At 51.5% G+C, this 21,650-nt stretch overlaps 7 protein-coding genes across 7 annotated transcripts; 2 read left to right on the top strand and 5 right to left on the bottom strand.

Annotated features, from left to right (window-relative positions):
• Nucleotides 1–407: 407 nt before the first annotated feature.
• FIBRA_02080 (uncharacterized protein) lies at nt 408–1,822 on the bottom strand (the record flags this gene model as incomplete). The annotated part of the gene is made up of 7 exons (XM_012323947.1): nt 408–558; nt 615–697; nt 746–862; nt 914–1,270; nt 1,325–1,576; nt 1,633–1,728; nt 1,781–1,822. The coding sequence occupies 7 exons, from the start codon at nt 1,820–1,822 to the stop codon at nt 408–410; spliced, it is 1,098 nt and encodes a 365-aa protein (XP_012179337.1).
• A 510-nt stretch (nt 1,823–2,332) lies between these two features.
• FIBRA_02079 (uncharacterized protein) lies at nt 2,333–4,252 on the top strand (the record flags this gene model as incomplete). Its single annotated transcript, XM_012323946.1, has 3 exons — nt 2,333–3,664; nt 3,732–3,937; nt 4,069–4,252. 3 exons carry the CDS (start codon nt 2,333–2,335, stop codon nt 4,250–4,252), a joined length of 1,722 nt encoding a protein of 573 aa, XP_012179336.1.
• A 973-nt stretch (nt 4,253–5,225) lies between these two features.
• Nucleotides 5,226–7,641, bottom strand: FIBRA_02078 (uncharacterized protein; the record flags this gene model as incomplete). Its single annotated transcript, XM_012323945.1, has 6 exons — nt 5,226–6,087; nt 6,141–6,365; nt 6,424–6,968; nt 7,020–7,103; nt 7,159–7,284; nt 7,348–7,641. 6 exons carry the CDS (start codon nt 7,639–7,641, stop codon nt 5,226–5,228), a joined length of 2,136 nt encoding a protein of 711 aa, XP_012179335.1.
• A 1,753-nt stretch (nt 7,642–9,394) lies between these two features.
• Nucleotides 9,395–12,624, top strand: FIBRA_02077 (uncharacterized protein; the record flags this gene model as incomplete). The annotated part of the gene is made up of 5 exons (XM_012323944.1): nt 9,395–9,865; nt 9,914–10,102; nt 11,914–12,033; nt 12,123–12,267; nt 12,323–12,624. The coding sequence occupies 5 exons, from the start codon at nt 9,395–9,397 to the stop codon at nt 12,622–12,624; spliced, it is 1,227 nt and encodes a 408-aa protein (XP_012179334.1).
• Nucleotides 12,625–13,530: 906 nt separating this feature from the next.
• Nucleotides 13,531–14,410, bottom strand: FIBRA_02076 (uncharacterized protein; the record flags this gene model as incomplete). The annotated part of the gene is made up of 2 exons (XM_012323943.1): nt 13,531–14,130; nt 14,192–14,410. 2 exons carry the CDS (start codon nt 14,408–14,410, stop codon nt 13,531–13,533), a joined length of 819 nt encoding a protein of 272 aa, XP_012179333.1.
• A 480-nt stretch (nt 14,411–14,890) lies between these two features.
• On the bottom strand, nt 14,891–19,557 carry FIBRA_02075 (uncharacterized protein; the record flags this gene model as incomplete). The annotated part of the gene is made up of 15 exons (XM_012323942.1): nt 14,891–14,977; nt 15,045–15,440; nt 15,469–15,678; nt 15,734–15,983; nt 16,039–16,156; nt 16,212–16,754; nt 16,807–16,966; nt 17,018–17,106; nt 17,158–17,266; nt 17,319–17,821; nt 17,900–17,968; nt 18,018–18,116; nt 18,171–18,352; nt 18,412–18,504; nt 18,551–19,557. The coding sequence occupies 15 exons, from the start codon at nt 19,555–19,557 to the stop codon at nt 14,891–14,893; spliced, it is 3,915 nt and encodes a 1,304-aa protein (XP_012179332.1).
• A 1,125-nt stretch (nt 19,558–20,682) lies between these two features.
• Nucleotides 20,683–21,254, bottom strand: FIBRA_02074 (uncharacterized protein; the record flags this gene model as incomplete). Its single annotated transcript, XM_012323941.1, has 3 exons — nt 20,683–20,764; nt 20,829–20,902; nt 20,958–21,254. The coding sequence occupies 3 exons, from the start codon at nt 21,252–21,254 to the stop codon at nt 20,683–20,685; spliced, it is 453 nt and encodes a 150-aa protein (XP_012179331.1).
• Between the last annotated feature and the right edge of the window lie 396 nt (nt 21,255–21,650).

Below are 21,650 nucleotides of genomic sequence, written 5' to 3'. Positions count from 1 at the left end.
CAAATCTAGGTGCGCACAGAACAGCACAATCAGTCTAGTTTCAAAAGGTCACTTCCGAAACTTACCGAAACGGCAAGGCGCATCGCGGCCGTACAGACTCGTGGACATTACGCCCTGACAAGATGCATCGACTTGATCATACACCGAACAGAAACATGGCCATAGCTTAAGTCATTGTAGATTCCAATGTCAAGAGTCTTTGAGATACAGTACATATATGCTCAATTTTTACGCAGTTGTTCCGAGGCAAAGGCAAATTCACAGCGGTAGTGCGACAGAAACTGAGCAAGCAAAACGCACTGAATAACAGTTAACATAAACAACTCACGTTCAGTATGTAATTATCTCTACACGCAATATTAGTAGACCTCTACCCTGTCACCTGCTCACACCCATGTATACAACCGTCAGTCCTTCGAGACGCGGACGACGACCTTCCCAACGTGCTGCTGGCTCTCTAGGTATTGGTACGCAGCGAGGGTGTCTTCAAACGCAAACACCTTGTCTATGACAGGCTTCAGGCCATTCTCAACAATAAGCCGATTCATGTCTTCGAACCTAGGAAAATTGTGCCCATTCAGTGGAGGGTGACCTGCGATTAAGCTGAGACTGACTGTGTGCGTGACCCTATAAGGATGCCTCGGAAAATAACCGCTCGACCAAGGATCAATCCGGGAAGACTATTGACATCACCCGCCTAGTGAAGTGTTAGCGGTTGAAATAAGGTTATAATCGGATGACCGACCCCAGCGACAAATCCGATGTCATTGATGCAGCCCGCAAAGCGAGTGCATTGCACCGACTTCAACATCGTCCCAGGCCCACCTACCTCGATGACATGATCCACCCCTCTGCCGTCGGTCTGTAGCGTGCATCAGACAATATGGCTTGACTCATCACTGAATGACCTCACAATTTTCATCACCTCCTGCTCCCAGTCAGGTGTCTTATTGTAGTTGATAAGGTGCTTCGCGCCGAGCCCAGCGGCAACTTCGAGTTTGCGGTCCGAAGACGAGGTAGCGATGACAGTGGCGCCGGAAGCAACGGCAAATTGCAAACCGAATATAGAGACACCACCAGTGCCCTGGACAAGGACCGTATCGCCGGCTTTGAGAGGTATTGGCCCCATAAGCGCATTGTACGCTGTCACAGCTGCGCATCTGTGCGATAGAGATGCTTTGCGATTATTACCAAAATCGAAAATGCAAGACACGAACGGTAGAGTAGAAGCTTCCTCATAATTGAGGTGAGAAGGAATCTTCACCAATGCCTAGGTGAATGATCAACATAAAGTAAGGACGGGGAGAGATATGGAAACACACACATGTGCAGGTAGAACTTTATATTCAGTCAATACACCATCAATCGGTGCCCCAAGCGCAGTCAGCTTAATTTCCTCAGTGGTATTACCGTAAATATGATCGGTGCAAAAATTCGAGCAAACACGGTCGCCCACGCTCCAGCCATGCACCTCTGTGCCCACAGCGATGATCTCGCCTGCCAAATCGGATCCGGGGACGACATTGTCTTTCATGCCGAGGGGGTACAAACCCTTGGCAACCACAATGTCGCGATACTGTGATCCACACCGATAAAACGGGCAATGAGTATGAGAAGCGGGGCGTGAATTACCTGTAGAGAAACCGCGTGGACCTTGACGAGAACCTCAGATGATTTCAGAGGAGGGAGGGCAGCTTCTGTCAAAGTGAGGTTGTGAATACCATCCGTCTGCGACGATCATGAGATGCGCGTCGTGGATCTGAGCTGCGTATCCACACACCTTTGGGAGACGGTACTCGCGGGTGGTCGTAGGGAGGGCCATGGCGGACACGGAGAGTAACGGACGACGAGAGAGGTGGATCGGGTGTCAGAAGATACGTCCTCCCTCACGGTTTCTTATGAAGAGACGGATCAGGCGGAAGGTGGGGCCAAATGGCTGAGTAGGCTGAGCGACACGGGAGGCCCGGAAGGGGGTGACAGCATGGGCGAATCAGAGGTAAGAGTAGTAACGCTGTGTGGAAGTCGAGCGTACCGGCTGATCCTGGTGGGCGATTGCCCTACGGGTGTATTGTTTCGCCTCAACCATTGAGACAGCTCGCTCGTCCTGCCAAGGACTAGAATCGTCCGCGGTAAGGATGCGCACCGAAGACGTGCTGACCAGCGCTGGCTAGCGGTGCATGCTATAGGAAGATAGCAGGATCTGTGCAACCAGTAAGCAGAGCAGGTCTGAGCGTGATTCGGACGCAATGCGCAGCGGATGTACCAAGGCTTGCGGCGGTGTGAACGGGCGAGAAGGCAAACGCGTTTGGTGAGAGTCTCCTTAGCGCTCTCCATGCGACCGGCGATTTGTCGGCTCTCAGACTGTGCGAGCCTCCAAGTCGCCGCGTCGTCCTCGACACCGTCCTCGACGTCGGCCTCGACGACATCCACGACGCCGACCCTCCTTTCGTCGTCTGCAATGTACGCGCAGGGCCAGTCACGTCCCTCCTCCGCTTATCTTCCCGACACCGCCCCCCAGCGCCCATACACCGAGTATGACCAGCCCGACGCCCAACAGGACGCTCAGTATACCGCTCAGTATGCCCGCCACGGTCGTCCTCCGCGTTCATCATCCATGCAGGGTCGCTCTCCCTCGCGGCCAGCGCGGTCGTCCTCCCGTCCTCCGACGCAGTTTGAGCCCCAGTACGATGCCTACGCATATGACCAGGAGCTGCCGACACCGCCGGACCAGGATGCGGATGATTTTTATACCGCATCTCAGACGAATCTCTACGACGAACAGCCGTATCCAGCACAGTCTATTGCTCCTCAGTCCGTTCGCGCACCCTCACCGCCCCCCGCACCCGTCCTCGACCACTCTCATCTGCGCCCAGGCAACCAGGCAGCTCTCCTCTCCCATGAGCGCACGCTCGAGCTTTATCGCGCCAACGCAAAGAAGACGCAGGATCCAGACCTGCAGTTCGAGTTCGCCGTTTTCATGATTGATGCATCGAAGAATATGCCCATCCCCGAACCCACGCCTGGCAATGTGATGGACGTTGAGAAGGCCGTCCAGAAGCGTGAGGACCTCATTCGTGAGGCCACATCCCTCCTCAAGCGTCTCGCGGATCGCGGCCACATGCCCTCCCAGTACTTTCTCGCAGATTGCTACGTCAACGGCATCGGCACACACAAGAGCCGCCAGGACTTTGATCGCGCCTTTCCGCTCTTCGTGCTCGCCGCCAAACACGGCCATCCCGACGCTGCTTACCGTGCAGGGACGTGTTGCGAGAATGGCTGGGGCTGCCGCCGTGAGTCTGCGAAGGCCATACAGTTCTACCGCAAGGCTGCGGCCGCCGGGCACCCCGGTGCCCTCTACCGTCTGGGTATAGCCGAGCTTAACGGAGAGCTTGGAATGTCCAAGAGCCCCAGGGAAGGTGTCAAGTGGCTCAAGCGTTCCGCCGAGCACGCTACCGCCGAATATCCGCACGCCCTCCACGAGCTCGCGCTTCTTCACGAACGAGGGATCGACAACGTCCTCTTCGTCGACTATGAGTACTCCGCGGAGCTGCTCGCACAGGCCGCTGAGCTTGGATATGCACCCAGCGCGTACCGCCTTGGTGAGTGCTATGAGTATGGCAAGATGGGCTGCCCGCAGGACCCAGCGCTTTCGATACATTACTATGTGCGTGTCCAATGCGCTAGAACTCCCTCTATTTAACGTCATAGCTTCGATTTTTCACTCTTCGTAGAACATTGCCGCCCAGCAGAATCACCGCGATGCATGCTTCGCATTGACCGCATGGTACTTGGTTGGTTCGCCCGGTGTTCTGCCCCAATCAGATACAGAAGCATACCTCTGGGCACGGAAGGCAGCCGAAGCGGGCCTCGTGAAGGCGATGTATGCGGTGGGATACTTTCTCGAAGTAGGCATTGGTACAGAGCCCAACGTGACAGAGTGCGTCCCCGTTTGTCTCTCTCCTTCCCTATGCTGTCGCATCCTAGCTGTCCTCCGACGCTCCTGGGTTGTCACCCTCCCCCTAGTAATCACCGACTGCTATTTATGCCGTGATGCTTCTCTGTTTCTAGGGCTACGACTTGGTACAAGCGGGCCGCGGACCAGGGCGACCGACGTGCCTCCCAGCGGCTCAAGGGCGGCCCCGTGCCCACGCCCGGTGGGCCGGGCTCCGTCCTTCACCGAAGTGCGAGCGACGAAGTCTCCACGTCAGCGGCTGGCAAAGGCGGGAAAGACAAGGACTGTATCATTATGTGAACACAATGGGTGCGTTATGCAGCCGGTACGTGGACATCTACATATGGCATACATAGACCCGGACAACGCAGTGGACAAGTATTGTAGGCGACCTCTTTATTCAGCATTCCCTTCCTCCTTACATAAGACATAAGTCGCACTCGACAGTGTCGTACGTTCGTTTGTCGCTGCCCTACAACATATTATTGTATTGGTTTAATGGACAGACTATCCTAAAGTACCAGCTCGGGCTAATGGAATGTAAGCTACCGTGCATCGCAAGAACAGGAAGTCCAAGACATTTCTCCATCAGATTTTCTTTCAATGGCATTCTCATTTGTGACCGTCGCGGCGATCAAGTTGCTGAGTTTGCCTCCGCCTTGATAGCCGCTAAGTAGGTCGCAGGATTGTCAAATTGTCGAGTACCTGCCATTATGTGCAGAACATAGCCGGAAATGATTTTCACTATCACCCGTGAGTACTAGGACCCATACCTAGCTATCAAGCTGGATATTCATAGGCGGGATACTCAGCGTAAACGATAATACCGTAAATATGAGACGACGAATAACCATACGGCTCCCTGAGCCCCTTCAAGCAATCTATGCCATTTAAATTCAGAACTTCGTGCGTAGAACAAAGTATAGATGATGCCGACCACCGTGCATGTTCGATTTATAGCGGGCAACGCTACGGTGTCGAAGAAAACACTTCTGCAACTTGAATCCAAGGTACTCAAGGCCGCCGATTCCGCATCAACATACTAAAAGGCCCCGAGCTTCTAGCGGATATTTAGGGTGGAGTCGTGGTCTTCTGAGTTCAGTCGAGCACTCAGTCCAGTGCCCACTTCCTCTTCTCACCTACCACAACACAATATATTATTATATTCTTTATCTGATGGGCAAAATCTCCCAAATACCAGCCTGGATTGATTGAACGTATGCTACTGTGCATCACAAGAACAGGAGGCCTCCAATATTCAGTGAATTTTCCCTCAATAGCATTCCCACCTATGCCCCCCCACAGCAAGCAACCTGTTGAAGAGCTCGTCTCTGCCTTTGATGGCGGTCAGAAGACAGCTTTCACCCGCTCTATTTTCTATTTCCAGCCCGTCGAGCACCTCCCGCTGCAGGACCCAGCCGATGACCATCTTCCCCTTCCACCCGTACCCGCCAACCTTCCTCAGCCCTTGAATGTCCGCAAGCGCGATGGCAAACACCGGGGGCGGGGCATCCGTGCCCGCCGTCGTCTTGCCCGAAACGGTCAATACGGCACCGGCAAGCTCCCTGCCGAGGCCTTTCTCCCAGATGAACGACACGAACGGCGACGCCGCACTAGTAACAAGCACTACATAGCCACGTTTCCCGTGAAAGCGCGCTGCATACGTTGTTGGGCCGTCGCCCAAGCCCACCCGGCTGCCCGTAGGACCGTTGACGACGATGCTGGCTTTAGCTTCCGGCACAACGCCTAGCCGCCGCTTCGCAGCCTCCGAGCCCAGCTTTGCCTTGACGTGGTCCAGGCTGAGCGCGCTACTCACAGTAGCTTTGCTTGTCCCCTTGATGAAGCGCATGAATTTACCACTGGCAGTCCGCTTGGTTCCTTTGTCTTCGTTGTCCGCATCTACGGCCCTAGCCGAAGCTGTCTCTCGGCTTGCGCCTTCTACCGCATAATTTGACGCATCGAACTCGTAGTCGTGCTCTTGTACCGCTATTTCTGGGTTATCTGCATACTCATCGGATGTATCCGTCACTTTGTTAGTGGAGGGCGGCGGAGGTAATGGCGTCTGGGCCGCCTCTGCAAGACGTAACAGTGTAAGGGTGAGTTGCGCATTCGTAGGCACTCCCTTGAGAATCGATCTAAGAGAGTGTAAGTCATCCAGATTTGATCAGCATGGAGAGTACAAACGAACCTGCGTAGCTCCAGCAACTCTCGCCAATTTGGAAAGTGCTGCGTCAGCCAGTGCGCAAAACGAGTCATGAGTGGTTGTCCAAAGACACCGAATCCGATGCCGAACGTGCCCGCCTTCACAAATGCCGCCGATCGAATGACAGTCGTTGCCAAAAGGAGCGGCAATACAAGCGACGCAAGCCTAAGGCGTGGCGCATGAGAGAATGGCGGAGCAGGAGACAGTGCACTGGGACACCGATAAGTCAGTGAGGATCAAGCTACTACGGTCACAAACAAATATTTACTTGCTGAACCGCTCCCATGTGTCAGTGATGTCAGCCAGAATCCGCATCACCGGACGAGCTTTCTCCCACAGGGCCATCTCCATATGTTGCTTGGTAGCATCGTGTTTACCGTCTAGCCGAGCGCCATGCGCCACATACTTTGCGTCAACAGTTGAAGATGCAAGGTCAGTTGGCTCCGGGAAGGAAGCTCCTACACCGCCTTCCTCATGCTCTCCATTTACGCCCTCGTCGGCAGACACTGAATCAGGGGCTGCCTTCTGACCGGTTGCGGCACCAATGGCTAAAGACGCGACCCCAGACACAAAGTTTGTCGCCTCTTGCTCGACAGCTTCTCCCTTGTGCGCTTCTGCGGCCCCCGTGAGGCTATCCTCGCTACCAATTGTACCAGCGCGGGGCACTTGCAAATTTCCGGACGTCGTACTTACAGCGGAAAGGGGAGCTGGAGGAAAGAGAATACGACGAGCCGGAGGATGTAGTATGAGAACGAGAAGAGTGATACTGATCAGTGCACCCAGGAGATTGCTGTACCACGCAAGATAGTAAGCCTGGATGAGATGTCAGTGATAGCAGCTGAGTAGTCATAAGACTGTACAGACAAGGCAGAAGCCAGTAGTGCGGCAGGGTTCGTTCCATGAGCGGATGCGGGCGAGATGCTTTCCGAACGCTGCCATGCTCACTATCTGTGATGCATCATAGAATAGCTTGAGCAGGAGGAAATACGAGTATAAAACATACCACGGTCATATACAGTCTTTCGAGATGAGCGCGGAGTTTGTCAGGGGAGAACTCTTCGTCCTCGGAGAGCTCGAGGTCGAGCTGGCCCGGGGGCGGGTCCAGGATTGCCTTTACGTGATATATTTGCTACATAAAAAAGGATAAAACATAGATATTTGCGCTTCGCAGTTTTTTTAGAGATGTGCACACCTTATTGAATCGCCGAATAAGGGTGAAAATATCTTCGTTCGTGAGCCCGTTAACAAGTGTGGGGGGCAAATGGCCGAGATCTTTGTTCCATCCAACATCCCTTACTTCCGGGTCTTTCAGCTCGAGCTGGGCGTCTGTACTAAGCTCAGGGTCCGGTGGGGGCTCGACCGTCTGTGCTACCACGTTGGCATCGGATTCGAGCTGAGGTGCGCCGTCAGGAGCGGCTATGATAGATGTCTCCAGCTGTATTTGGTCGTCCAAAGGATTGTCTGTCGGGGTTGTGCTTGCGTCCATTGCGGGTGGTCAATACCGGACCTGTGGCGCGAGGCAGGCAACGTTTGAGACATATTGCTCCCTCTACTGGTGAGCAATTGGTGGTGCAAAGACCGGGTGACGTCACGAGGCCCGTTTAACGTTGGCTTAATGGTAAATTAACGCCGGCCCTCTCCTCGCACCATGAAGTCACCACCCACCTTTAATCCATCCTTGAAGCCAACACATAAAATAAATACTAGTGGACTGAAAACCGTGCGGTAAAAGCGTCTCAATCGGACACGAATTCAGCGTGGACGACAATGCAACGATCGAAGAAAAAAAAACGCTGAAGCTGACGGTGAACAGGACATCGCACCCCTTGTACAAGCGAAGGGAAATTAGGCACAGGAATGGCAATGCAGTCAAGAGTAAGAAGGGGCTGCGCAGGTGGATGTGGAAGAGACGGACTTGGAGCTGAGAGGAGATCTCCCCGGTAACCCGTCCATAGGGTTACGCAGCCGGCGCGAGCTCAGAATTGGTGCGCCTGCGCTTCCTGAAGTTGACCTTCAAATTTCTGGACTCTCAGGCTTTGGCCTTTTACACTGCAATTTTTGCACAGGGATATCGATATCTTTATTCCTGATGCCCTCTCCTTGAACGTTAAGTTTTCGACAATTCTTTGCTTCGTGCTCTCTTCGTGTGCGCCACCTCAGAACAGCGATGAGCGGGCTTATGTCTTTCACGCCTTATCCCTGACGTCTGGTTTCTGGCTATAGAACTAGGGTTGCATTTTGCTTTGAAGGCCAATTTCTGAAGGTTGCCCAGAGGAGACCAGGTTCCTAGTGGATTTTCACCAGGCTCTATGGGTTCCTTTCATGCACATTGTTCCGAATCTGACTCGGATTACCTACATGCATAATTCGAGGTTGCCTGGGATTCTGATGCTCAGTTTCACACACGATATACGGAAGTTCAAGTTATCGATACGCTGGTTGTATTTCGTGTTGGCCTTTATTAATTGACAACCTCCGTATCACGAGGTTTCGCCGCTATCGGACGTTATATCCAGCATCTAGCCTCGTGCGATTCTCATGTGAACACTTCCCATGGGATATCTGACAACTCAATAGTTCCATCGAGCTTCCAGCAACGAGGCCATGGATTATCAATGATGGCGGTGCTTGATCGTCGACCACTCGTACTTTGTCGATGCTTATAGAATCTCGATTCTTACATCACTCTGTCTCTTTGAAAGATGCCAGGCAAGGCTATGTATACAAATGTGAGTAAAGTCTCATCCTTCAGCGTTCTTTGCCAGTCTAGAATCACAATTGTAGATCCCAATTTCCAGTAATCAGCCAGCCTGCTCCTATGTCAATCTCTCCTGAAACGGTTACTGTAGTCGGTGAATCGGCGTAAGTGAGGAGCCTACTATTTGTGTTGCTCGCCATCTAACGTGTACCTGCGTGATGATTATGATTCACTGAGGTATGTCATCTGGTTGTAACGAATGACTTGTAAGCTGATACCTAAACCCCTCACTTTGCAACTGTTTCTGAGTACTTGTCAAGCTCACCGCCTCAATTTTCCATGATTACCAATATTGAGTGCGACGAAATTATCCTCTCCATTTATATGCAGCTGAAACTTACAATTAGTGCGCAAAATTTGGAGATTGCTACATCCAATCAGGGGGCACAGACCAATGAATACAACAATCCTTTTTTTTATTACCTTCAATGTTCACTCAGCGTTAGGGTCCTGACTGGAAAGCGTTTGAGACTCCCTACCCATGCCAGTGGAACTCAGGCACTCGGTTTCGCCCAAAATCATGAAAGAATTTTCACGCTTGTGGCCACTGCCGCGATCGCTGCAACCTGCCACATCATTCGTTGAACGCATGAATGAAACCCATGATCTCGCCAATATAAACTACGCGATAACAAGCTGGGATATTCTTGCACAGCTTATGAAAGTGACTCATTCATTACATGTTGAATATTTGGGTGGTCTCGCCACGTCACTCGTGTTGCGCAACGAACATTTCAGAGACGTCGATGACATTGCAGCGGTGATTGTGGCCATCGACGAAATATTAAGACCAGTAGAAGACAGCGATCCTAAAAGGCTTGTCTTTATGCATGAACTTGGCACCTTGCTTTTACAGCATTTTGAGCGGCTCGCCGACATTTCTGATATCGACGAGTCGATCCCGGCGATGGAAGGTCTAGTACGGCTCACTCCAGACGATCATTCCGACAAGGTTGGCGCTCTGAATGGCCTCGGAGAATCGGTGATGACCCACTTCTAGTGCTTGGGCGACCCCATCGACATCGATAGATTGATTTTGGTGACGGAATACGTAGTTCGGCTTACCCCAGATGATCATCCTCACAAGGCCAGCGCACTGCGCAACTTTGGTAGTTCACTGCTGACTCGCTTCAAACGCCTGGGCAATCTCACGGATATTGACAAAGCAATTACAGTGCTGGACGATGCAGTATGGCTTACCCCAGGTGACCATCCACACAAGGCTGGCCATCTGGTGACTCGTTGTTACGCCGCTTCGAGCAATCGGGTCACATTGAGGATATTGACGGATCAGTTCTGGTGTTGGAGGAAGCGGTGTGGCTCACTCCAGATGATGATCCCGACAAGGCTCGTTGTGTTACTAACTTTGGTACCTCATTCTCTCGTCGGTTCGAGTGGCCGGGCGCGACCTCGCAGATCTAGACAGGTCAATTCCACTGCGGAAAATGCGTAAAGGCCAGGGCTCATTGCCAGGATCCCTGGATATCTGCAAGTAGACATCGACGAACTCGTTAGCAAAACTCATGTTCGCGTAAGCCCTATTGGAAGCGTGAGGCAAGAGGGAACGAGGAACGAGTCAGAAAGAATGATGATGATAATTTGGCCAGACGATGGAGCGCTTCGAATCCACACTCGCAGGAAGGGGAGCCAAGGGGGAGCAAAGCTACATTGCACCCTCTTGCGCTAGGGCGGGACGAGTCTTAAAAGGAAAGAGCTGCATAGCGTTGAATGCAAAACGATAACAGCGCGACGCCAGATCCATTGTGAAGCTCGAACAATCCACTGTGTAAGACCAGCTTTTTGAGCTTAGGCACCTCTTCCGAGCATCCTGCGCACCGTTGCCCCAGGAGGAGCCAGGAAAACCGGTCTCGGATTTTTGAGGGTGGTACTCGCCGCCTATTTTTATCTCTCCAGGATACGCACTGAAGATCTCACAGCCGACATTGAAACAATAACAGAATCACTGCACCTACCTGCTACTTCCATGCCGAATGTCGCCGGACATTGAACAGGATCACAAGCCCCACAAAATTTGCCTCACGGGATGCTTGATAGTCAGGATTGCGACGGTGAGTACATTACGAGCATCACCTATCCACTCCTTCTCTCCATTTTGATTTGATTCCGCAATCCTTGAGCATGTTAACAGCCGTCGCTACCCGCCTATTGTCATCTTCACTCTGTTTGTCATTACCTCTGTTATCGTCGCCTTGGAGAACGTATCCAAGAAGATACATACCAGGTTTTCCTCCAGGATTGTGTGCGTTCGCGATAGTATCACGAATAGCAAAGCATAATGCGCATGACCGACGCATATATGACCGACGCATATATGACCGACGGACGCGGAACAAGAGCCCCTATCTTGAGCATGAAATCCGACGGAAAGGAAAGTGGGAGACTGAGAGCCTGAAGACTACGAGAGGCCATGCCGATGTCTTCATCGGGTACCACGTTACGATAATGGCGAACTAGGAACAAATTGGTGCATTCGAACTCGGGGAGCAGACGTCTATGGCATGTTCCGCAACTGCCATCCCGGTATTCTGCAGTTTTCGGAGAGCAAGTTTCACCAGTTTTACGGGTAAATAATAGTAGTCTAATGGCGTATGTAACTTAAGTATGGTTCAAGAGAGTTTCCTCGACGGGTTTAAGTATAGAGAAAGACCCCTTCAGGTGGGGCCGCCGGTTCAGACAAGCGGCTGCTGACTAAGCGGAAGCCAATAGCCCGGTACTAAGTCAGTATTCAATATTCATTCAAGTTAGCACTACACCTCTGTACCGTCACATTCATGGCTGCAATAATCCCCATTACAACGTCTCCTGGACACCATGCTAAAGCGGCACATATTCTCTCCAACTGCCTTCAGCAGCTTGAATTACCACATGCATTCATCGGAGGTTTTGCATGGTCGCTGCTAGGCAGCCACCGGCCAACAGAAATAAGCCGCATTCTATTATCCCCTCGCAATACATAAGTCTTGATACTGTCCGCTCTAGTACGACATCGATGTGTTGATCAAAGTCGGAGACAACGTCAATCTTCACAATTTGCGCGAGACGCTCTCACTATTGGACGCGCACTTTGCATCTGCAGGGATCAAATTCTACTTCGTGCAAGTGCGTCTCCAATAATGCTCTTGCGTACTTATTTTGGGCCGGATTGATTGTGACCTGGTATTACTACGCAACTGATTTGCTTGTTTTAGGATCCGCTGAACGATGCACAAGGCGACGTCCTCAAACAGCTGCAGATGCGGAAGAATAACGTGGTCATCGAGACGCTGCAAGCAGGCACCCTTGGCCTGCCCCAGAATCCCGAGCCGCGGTTCATCATTGAGCGTGACGGATGCTGTACGCCCTTGTCGTCTTCCTCTCTTGCACATCCCAATATGACTCCCAACTCCAGCAATCCCAATCCTCCGCCCATCAGTGCTCATCCTGACCAAAATGAAGCGCTGGTCCCATAACTGTGATTCGATGCGGCCGAAGACGGTACAGAAGAACGCCTCCGATAAGGCTGACATCGATTTCCTAGTCCGCTGGCTTGCTGAGTACGGCATGATGATTGAGTTTGAGCTGTACGAGGGCAAATCGAAGGACCAGCTGCTCGACTTCGTCAGGCAGTTCCGCAACCGGTTCGCGGAGGACGAGGAACTCATGGCAGATCTGAAGAAGACACTCAACCCCCACGACTGGGAGCTCCTATGACGTGCTGAATGGCATTTTGTGTAAGTTTCAAACATAAACTCTGGTTCACTTTCAAATATTTTGCAGTGATGGCCTGTCAAAGCCTGTACCACTTCTTGGAGTCAGCACACAAGCAAATCGACGGACGAACCGAGAAGGCGTTGAGCATTCCATATACACGAGCGCGGAAGCCTCTGTTGTATCCTGCTCCTGGGATGAGCAGCAAACAAATCTCTATATTTGGCTCACTACGGTACGGATTCTGTTCTTGCCATGACACGAACTGAGAAATAGACATGGGAGCTTGAGCAATGAACGCAAGGGCAGATATTCAGTCTGATCTCTAAGTGCAAGTTGGCCATTTGCTCACGGGGAGGAATGTTACTGTCTTCCTCGAGACCTGTAAACCGCGGCTGGCGTAGCATGACGTATGTAGCAGAGATGTTGCGGTCGGGCTATTCAGTAGCCCGATCAGAACGTGAGGAGAGCGCGTCCAATGAAGCTTACTTCTGGGCTCCTTGGGAACCTGCGAGTGAACGTTGGCAAACTCAGTAGCGGTAATCACGATCTCTTTAGCTTACATTTAAACATAAGCAGAGGGAGAGTGAGAGCTACGGTTGGAGAAAACGAATCAGGAGCAAGCAAAACCGTATTGCACCCTTCAAGCCCCTATTTCCATTGTGGTCGGAACGAGGATGCATGGCAACACCCTGCAGAGCGAAGGCTGCCAGCAGATGCTGTGACACAGCCATCGCACGTAAAGGTGGAACTAACTGATGCAGCTTCATGCGTCTCTTAATAGTGTTGAGTGTCGAGTTGCAAGCCGGCCGTCCATTGCCGTGAAAAAAGCTGCAACTTGTGATCTAGACTGAGAAGGCTCATCTCGACTTAGCTGGTATCCTATTGGCGTACAAAATCTGCTTTATATTAGCTCTGCGACGGTAAATACCTGACATGCCCGTCTCCCGTAACAATGCTTGCTAGAGCATCACCCATCCACTCCTCGTCTTCTGCCCATTCCCGCTTAATTCCCCAATTCCTGATGACCTGGACGGCCGCCGTTACCCGTCTGTTGTCGTCTTCACTCTGATCTTCATCATCACCATCGGCATCTTCAAGAGTATATCCTAGAAGATGGTACATGATTAGCTCCGACATGTCTGCCTCTAGCATCGTCCGCATGCGACAGTATTGTGGATAGCAAAGCATGATACGCATGATCGACGCAAACACAGCTGAAGGACGTGGTACAAGGACATCCAGGCATCGAGATGGAGATAAATGAAGTGGTGGCGCTTTGGAAAGCTCGGGGAATTGTATAGAGGCGAAAGAGAGAGGGTACAGAACCAGGCGCTGAATTGAAGAAGGCGCTGTGAAGTGCGATATTCGATAGAAGTGGCCTCTTGCGACCATATCGCTCTCCACCTTGAGCATGAAATCCGATGGAGGGGACAGTGGAAGACCAAGAGCCTCGAGACTACGAGAGGCCGCAATGATGTCTTCGTCGGGCACCGCATACGAGTAGTCCTATCAAGCGTGTGAGCGACATACGCGAACTTAGAATAATTAGAATTGCTGGATTCCTCACCCTTACTAGACGGGGAACACCCATGCGCCTGAGAAGCAGTGCACCCCACTCCACAACCTCTATCCCGGCATTCTGTAGTGTCTGTAGAACCAAGTCCACCACTTCCTCAGGCAAAGAATAACTGTCAAATGGTGTTTGCGAGTAATAGTTCAGAAGAGATTGTTCAACGGGTTTATCGGGGAAACCATGAGGATGAGAGGCCGAAGGAGTGCAGATCATACTGGTGGTGGTAGTGGACAAGTTGCAGACGCTCTAAGCAAGCTCCAAGTAAAGAATAAGTAGTGGCTGACTAAGCTGTATTATAATAATAGGCGCTGAGGCTGTGCAGCTGTGCATTGCACAACGCACTCGAGACGATATCTATCGCATTCTCGTGAAAGACAAACACAATTTGACAATGGGGATTTGTGTTGGAGCTATCAAGAATCGTCGAACAGAGCGCGATAGATAAACTCCAGGATGTACACATACATGCATGGCGATTTACACGACCTTAAATCCAGCGTACTACTATAACAGTGCGATCCGAAAGCAGCAAACGAGCGAAACTCACTAATGGGGTATATAAAAGCATGAGCACGATGCGAGGACGGTATGCGTGAAATGGTGATAGTACACTAGAGTCGTACATTAGTCCAAACGCCGCACACTTCACAGTGTGCGAGACATGACATGACATAATATAGCATAGTGTGAGTATCAGTCTTCTTGCATCTCTTGCAACTTCGATGGATCGAACCGATGTACTGTCTCTATCGCTTCCGAGCCTCGTCGCGCAAACACAAGCTATCATACAGCACGCACGCAATGAACATCACGCTTGGGGCAATTCACTTCCGACTCGAGCACTCACCATGTACGGATTCGCGGTAGACCCTGTCGTATCCGCGAAAACCTCCTCTTTTGTAACGGCACTCACTTCCGAATCGTTGTACTTGAACCACTGCTCCGGGTGTTCCGGCAGGTTGCGAGAGTAGAAAAAGTAGTGTCCCCAAGATGGCGACGATCCACGGTGGATGAATACCGATGTCAGTTCATATGCCGCTGACCTATCGCTTTGCCACACATCCTCGATCTGCGCCTTCAGCCGGGTCACTGTATCCCGCTCTTTCTCTAGAAGCTGCGTGACGTGATCGCTCTCGCGTCGCAGCTCAGAGAGCAGGGAAGCAGTGACCTCTGGAAGAGGAAGGATGCTTTGCTTGGAGAGGAATTCTGCTGTGGCGTTGAGGGCGGGCGGGAAGGGAGCATACTGTACGGGTATGAGCAGAATGATCAACATAAAACAAAGTAAAGGCACGTGCTTTGTCTTGAGCATAGCGCTGTATACGGTCACGACTTGCGTTCAGCTCGGCCTGTATAGACTTTGCACGAGCTTTCTTCTCCGGATTTGCACTATCGAGGAACCGATCCACGTAAAGCGTATCCCCATACTTGATATATGCCTGGGACTTGTATGCCTGTTGGGTTTCTCGGTCGAATTGCACTCGCTAGGATATTTCATAAGCCGCCGCAATCAGAGCCGGTACATGAGGGTACTGGTACCTGTAGCTGTATCTGCAGTAAAGGAGGCAGGTCAACCAGCGACACCTCCATTCGCTTCTTGGATCCCTGCACTTCAACAACGTCGTCGAAATATCTGGCCAATCCGTCGTATAGATCGAATCCCTCATCGGACACATTCACATGGAGGTGAGAGAACAAGTCTTCTTTCTCATGGGTCGACGATTTATGCCTTGTATCGTCGTATGATTCTAATGGAGTCAGACGTTGTCGCTTTTTGCCATAAAAGAGTCTGTTGACCAACACACTATCAGCAGAAGTGGTCCATAATCGGACTAAATATTTACCTCTTGACTACACTCGTCTTGTCATCATCAGCACCGGCGATTTCTTGGAAGTCAAGCAGTGCCGTCTCAATTTGAAATATACAGTTGTCCATACACTCGGATACGTCGTGTTGTTTACCTTGCAACACCGGATAAATCTCAACCGCGATATATAATGAATAAGAGGTACCCACCAAACATCATTACCGAATCATCCGTCTGTCGGGGTTTTCGCGATGGTAGTGGTGGCGGCTTTGAATCCGACTGAACACCTCGTGAGTCGGGATCAGCGATCTCAATATCACTATCTCGACTAGGCGACTTCATTTTTGACGATGACGCGATTGACTGTTCAGATCGACTTTGAGGCGGAATATCTGACACAGGTGAAGCTGTCTCTGGTTCGAATTGCGCAGTGGTATCGGTATCTTGCAATGCTGATGGGCTGTCTACGTCCATGGCCGAATCGCCGTCGCGAGTTCGTTTTCCCAGTACACTTCCTGTTGGGCTGTCGACAGGGGAGGAAGAAGAACGGTCATATGCTGGGCGGGGGGGAGCATCGTCTACGAGAGTAGCATCTGTATCATTGGACGCGTCGGTACCTGGTCTGTCCATGTCATCTTCTTCCTCATCTTGTGACGTAACAAGAGCAAGCTTCGCCAGATCAATGGTAGGCGTTACAGCAGGAACATCACAATATTCCAGATTCCAAAAGAGGTCCGCAAGTTGGTTGACGACTATTGATGTGGATCAGTTATAACATGTTAGCAATCACCCCAAGCACCTCACACTTCTTGGAACGCAGAATCTCTCTTCGCGTGACCAGTCTCCCACCGACACGATGCCGCTTGAGATCGTCGTCAGTAAACTTGCTGTCATCAAGGTCCTTAACGCTTGAGTTAGCAAAAGGTGTGATTGCAGCACGCAGGTCTTTGATGGTATAGAAGTACTACGTTTCCCAATCAGTTTATATATCTACAATCTCACCGTGAACACTCACCTGCAGCAATGAGTTTAGGTAACATGTGTTGCCTAGTTGATTCAACCCACGCGGCATATCTGCGTTGTTCACTTGCGTGGCATCACCGGCTTAACAAGGCTCAGCGCGTTGCACACTTCGTTCAAATACCAAATGCTTACGATCCTGACCAGTGACAAGGAATTGGCGCAATCTCTCACTATCGGTCGTCTCCGCGATGACGGTCATGGCCTCTCGCATCTTGTCCAGCTGGCTCGGCTGGTCCGTAATCTGCATGCCGATTAGCCACACGTTGGAAAATGCCAGTGGTGTAACGACCGACCCGCATGAGAAATATAGTCAACAGCATGGACTCATCGACGTCTTTGGGCACCTCTAAAGTTGAATAGGCCGCCTCAATTGTCATTCCTGTACCCCGCTCCTCCTCCCATGCCTTCTTCAGCACTACGCTCCCTCGATCGTCTGCAATCCACCGCAGAGCATCGTTGAGCTCCAGGCGCATCTCGCTTCCTCTCTCGATGTCACGCCACGCTCGCCGTCGTGCATTCCGCCATGCCTCCAGCACAAACTTGTCGTCAACATCCCGATCAAACTCGACCCCTAGCTCGCCGTCCTTGCCGAAACCGAGCATCACGGCAGCCTGTTGAAGGTCGGCGTTCGTGTACCGACCTCGCCCACGTTCTTCCACGACCTGCTGCTGTAGATCTGAGGCGCTCTCGCCACCATTATACAGTGCTTGTACAAGGAAGTAAAAGCTAGAGAAATATGTCGGCGTATTTGCCGGGTTACAGCGGCACTGTGCAAAGTACGCAAATGCGAGTAACTCTGACGAGAGGATCAGTCAACAAGCTGGATACTCAGCGTCTCCGTACTCGCCTTGAGAGTACGTAGCCGGCGTCATACCCAGTACGCGCCAGTGGCTGTCCAAATCTTCCACGCCGACGAGACTATCTGGAAGCATGCCGCGCGCAACTGCAGACAAATCAGCAAGGACATCGATCAGAATCATGCATCCGCTTACGCTGACTGCTGTGTGCACCGATCCCAGTCAGACACATTGTCTGCGCATCCGATACTTGCACATGCAGGTCTCGCGGATGATATTCTCCCGAAGGGTCGTCTGGACAATGTTGCATTCAGTGCCCTCGACGTGAAATAAAAGACTCCAACGCACTCGACTTTTGGTATATCATCAACCACGCGCTTATCTCTGCCCACGCGCGCAACAGCGTTGTCCGCACCTGCTTACCCTCCACCGTCGTTGGATCAATCTCTGGAGGCTGCAGCGCTAAGCCGCGCTCCTTGTCCTCACCCATCGGCGCCGTATGGAACATGAGTATGTCGAATATCTTGCGCCTGTATATCATCAGATATATACGCATTGCACAAACCATGCACGACGGACAACCGCTTACAACGTGCTGTTCCACCCGACCTTCTGCTGAAACCTCGCTCCAGATACCATTAGCAATCGACGCTCGTCCTTCCACAGCCGATTCTCAATGATCCTGTCAGACGTCAGCCCGATACGACCCATACGTGGATCCGGCTTACGAAAGTATCGTCTCCCAAGCAGACAGGACGGACGCCTTGGGCGTCTTGTCTGGTGGTGGGTGTGAAAGCTTCTGTCGCGTCAGCTTGTCAACCAAATCAACAGGGACCACCCCGGGGATGATGTCCGACACAAGACAGTACATCGAACACTGGCAGCACAAGTAGAGATCCAGCATTGTGTCGTCTCGCATGAACGGCGGGTTTAGCGTGCGCGCGTCGATTGCCCTCTCGTAGCAGTGCCAATGGTGCGTCACGTTCGCTTGCCCAAATGGCTGCTCGCCGTCGCCGACACAGGAGGTCGTGCGCTTCCGCCGTGCAAGGTCCGGCAGGTCATAGTCCTGCGTCAGCTTGGGGACAACGGACGACGATCGCCAAATAACGAGCACCCAACCATTGTGCTCCTGGCAGTAGTAAGCATTAGGATGTGGGATGGCCGTACGCGCCTCTTCTGCCGTTGGCGAGAGGTTGTTCACGACCGGTTGCGGCTGAACGTTGACCGAGTATAGCACATGGCTCGGGTCATGCATCCTATCTGCAAGCAAGGGCGGGAGGATACCCGGTCCTGGCCTGTGGCACCTTTCACGGAGGGCGGTATCCGCCCAGTTGAGCTCCTCGTCCTCGCTGCGACCATCGATAGCGACTTTGAATGTCGTCAGCGAGTTGTCCCAGATGTCACTTCCCGCCCATGCGGTATCCCAGTGCGTCGCGGATGCATCTGGCCAGTCCGAGTTAGAGGTGGGCTTTGCCCACTGATCGCCTGGAGTGATCAGGTCGGGTATGGGCTCGTCCTGGACGAGCTGTGGCTCACGGAAAGGCGAGGGCGTAGGAGCAATGTACCCTGTATGCGACGATCCCTGCCCGCCGTTGCTCGACCCATAGAAGACTGAAGCTGGAATAGGTGTTTGGACAGAGGCAGCATCTGCAGAAGATGTCTTGTTCCGTCTGGTGTCCAGCTCTGGCGAACGAGTCTTCTCCGGTCGAGGGGGAGTTCGGGAGTCGCCTGTCATCGTCACCCTAATATTTTTTCCTGTAGAATTTCCCCGTTAGAATGTGCTGAAAGTAAACGATTTTGCAAGGACAATGAGGGCAGAGAAGAAAGACGCGTCCCGCAGCCTCAAGCCTCCGCAAGCCATTGCCTTCTTTGGAAATCCATCTGGGCTTAATTGGATTTAGTTTCTTTTTGGTTTCCTATTGTTCTATCACCTAAGTAGTATGTTACATAACATTAATGCGGGACATCTTGCCGGAGAAAATTCAGTAAATATGGCTCAGCACATACACAAAGATTAGATTTGACATAAAACCGTGTGCATCGGAACTGCCAAACACATCTTCCACGATTTTCCGAAGAATACTATTCTTCCAAGACTTTCCAAGGAAATTTCGAGTTATTGTGGATATCTTATATAATACCCGCAGAGAAAGATTATCGTCGACGTCCGCTTACCTGGACTTATTTCTTTTAGAAGCTCATTTTAAGAAAAATAAGAGCAAGTAAAACCAAATAAGATTTCTCAGCCCAGTATTCTGGATAGTCTCACATGCTCTTATTTTGCTTCAAAACCAGAGTAGCGAGATAAGTAGAAGTTGACTTTTGCTGATGCGCATCACAGTACCGTCTCCAAACTTGAAGACGATATCGCTCTTCAACCTTCAACTTTCACCGCCCATTGTTCCTCCTCTTAGTGTAGGCTTCCTGTCTTGTGGGTCGTGACTGCATTTGAAGCAGTGCCTCGCAACCCATGGCTGACTTCACCGCACTAGCATCAACAAAAGTCACATTAGCGCTGTGAAGTCTGAGACTTCACAGCGCTAATGTAGTCTACTCACTCGACTTCCTTACAGAAGAATCTTCATGATATCGATTTCATACATCCATAAGTCTGGAAGTGAAGTAAGTCGAGGATAACAACAAGAACAACTACAGATTGATCGAATAGGGATCCAAGGCAACAAAAAAGTACGCGATATTCATTTCCAGTAACTTGAACGAAGGTCAATGAACCACATCCAGATTATAATACAGCGGTACGGACGAGAGCGGATATGGTGATGAAGATACTACAACTCAAAGCGAAGCATGCCGCATATGATAAATCGAGATTGCGAAATGATCGCTCAAAGCGCTGAGATCACTTTGGACTAGTGAACAAGGCCTGGTCGCCGTCGAGTCGCAATGTAGTGATGCGAGTTGCACCGCCATCTTGTTGCACGCTGTATGCGGGTAGTTATGAAAGTCAGCCGTATGTGGCACAACATGTGCTAAAGTAAAACGTACGTTGCCGTCGCAGAAACCTCCACATTCTGTCCATCCTCTGCATTCTTCGGCGTCCACTGTAAGTTCGTCCCAAGCTACAATCGCCCTCTGATGAGCTGATCCAAGATCCTGGCCTAATTAAAAGCTTACATGACCATCCTGCAGCCCATTTACCTCGGTAAAGTGTGCGCTATCGGCGTCCCATTTCCTCTGTAGTGCCAGTAAAGCCTCCTTAAGTCCCGCTCGGTCCACCTCACTGCCTGCCACGACACCAGTCGCGTCGGAGGAAAATAGATTGTTGAAGCGAGTGCTAAAGAGATCAATAGGCCCATGCCCCATGCGTAGCCCCCCATTGGTTAGTGGTCTGAAATGGATGTATGGCGACGAGAGAAGCTGGGAGAGTTGCTGCTCGAGCCATTGATTGGATGCAGTGGTTGGGGCGGACATTGGTGATCTTTTGTGTGATAGTGTGAGTATGAGTAGTGAAGAAGACGTGTAGTGGTACGAGACAGGGAAGATATAAGGTCGCAAGAAAGGCATGGAGCCGGCCAGACGCTGCCCGGCATCGACTCGGTGCGAAACCCGGAAAGATCGCGACGCGTTCGCTAATGATGTCATAATCACGCGACCCGAGCAGCTCAGCATGTGACTTGGCGCGCGGCGCGCTCAGGGCCAGCTCGTCGTTCAAGTTCGTGTCCACGGCCGCCCAACTCGTTGATGTTTGCGCGGCAAAAATTGAACCAAAGAATCAATTAGTCTGTGCGGAAGCTAGCAGGGACTTGATCAGAGTTCACTATGTTGTGAAGAGGTGTTGAAGTCGGTCTACCAATTCACTGGGTAATC

The sequence above is a fragment of the Fibroporia radiculosa genome (genome assembly GCF_000313525.1).
Source record: "Fibroporia radiculosa TFFH 294 genomic supercontigs, scaffold1083, whole genome shotgun sequence".
Classification (NCBI taxonomy): Eukaryota; Fungi; Basidiomycota; class Agaricomycetes; order Polyporales; family Fibroporiaceae; genus Fibroporia; species Fibroporia radiculosa.
The sequence above is the reverse complement of the archived record's forward strand: the minus strand, read 5'-3'. Positions and strand labels throughout refer to the sequence as shown.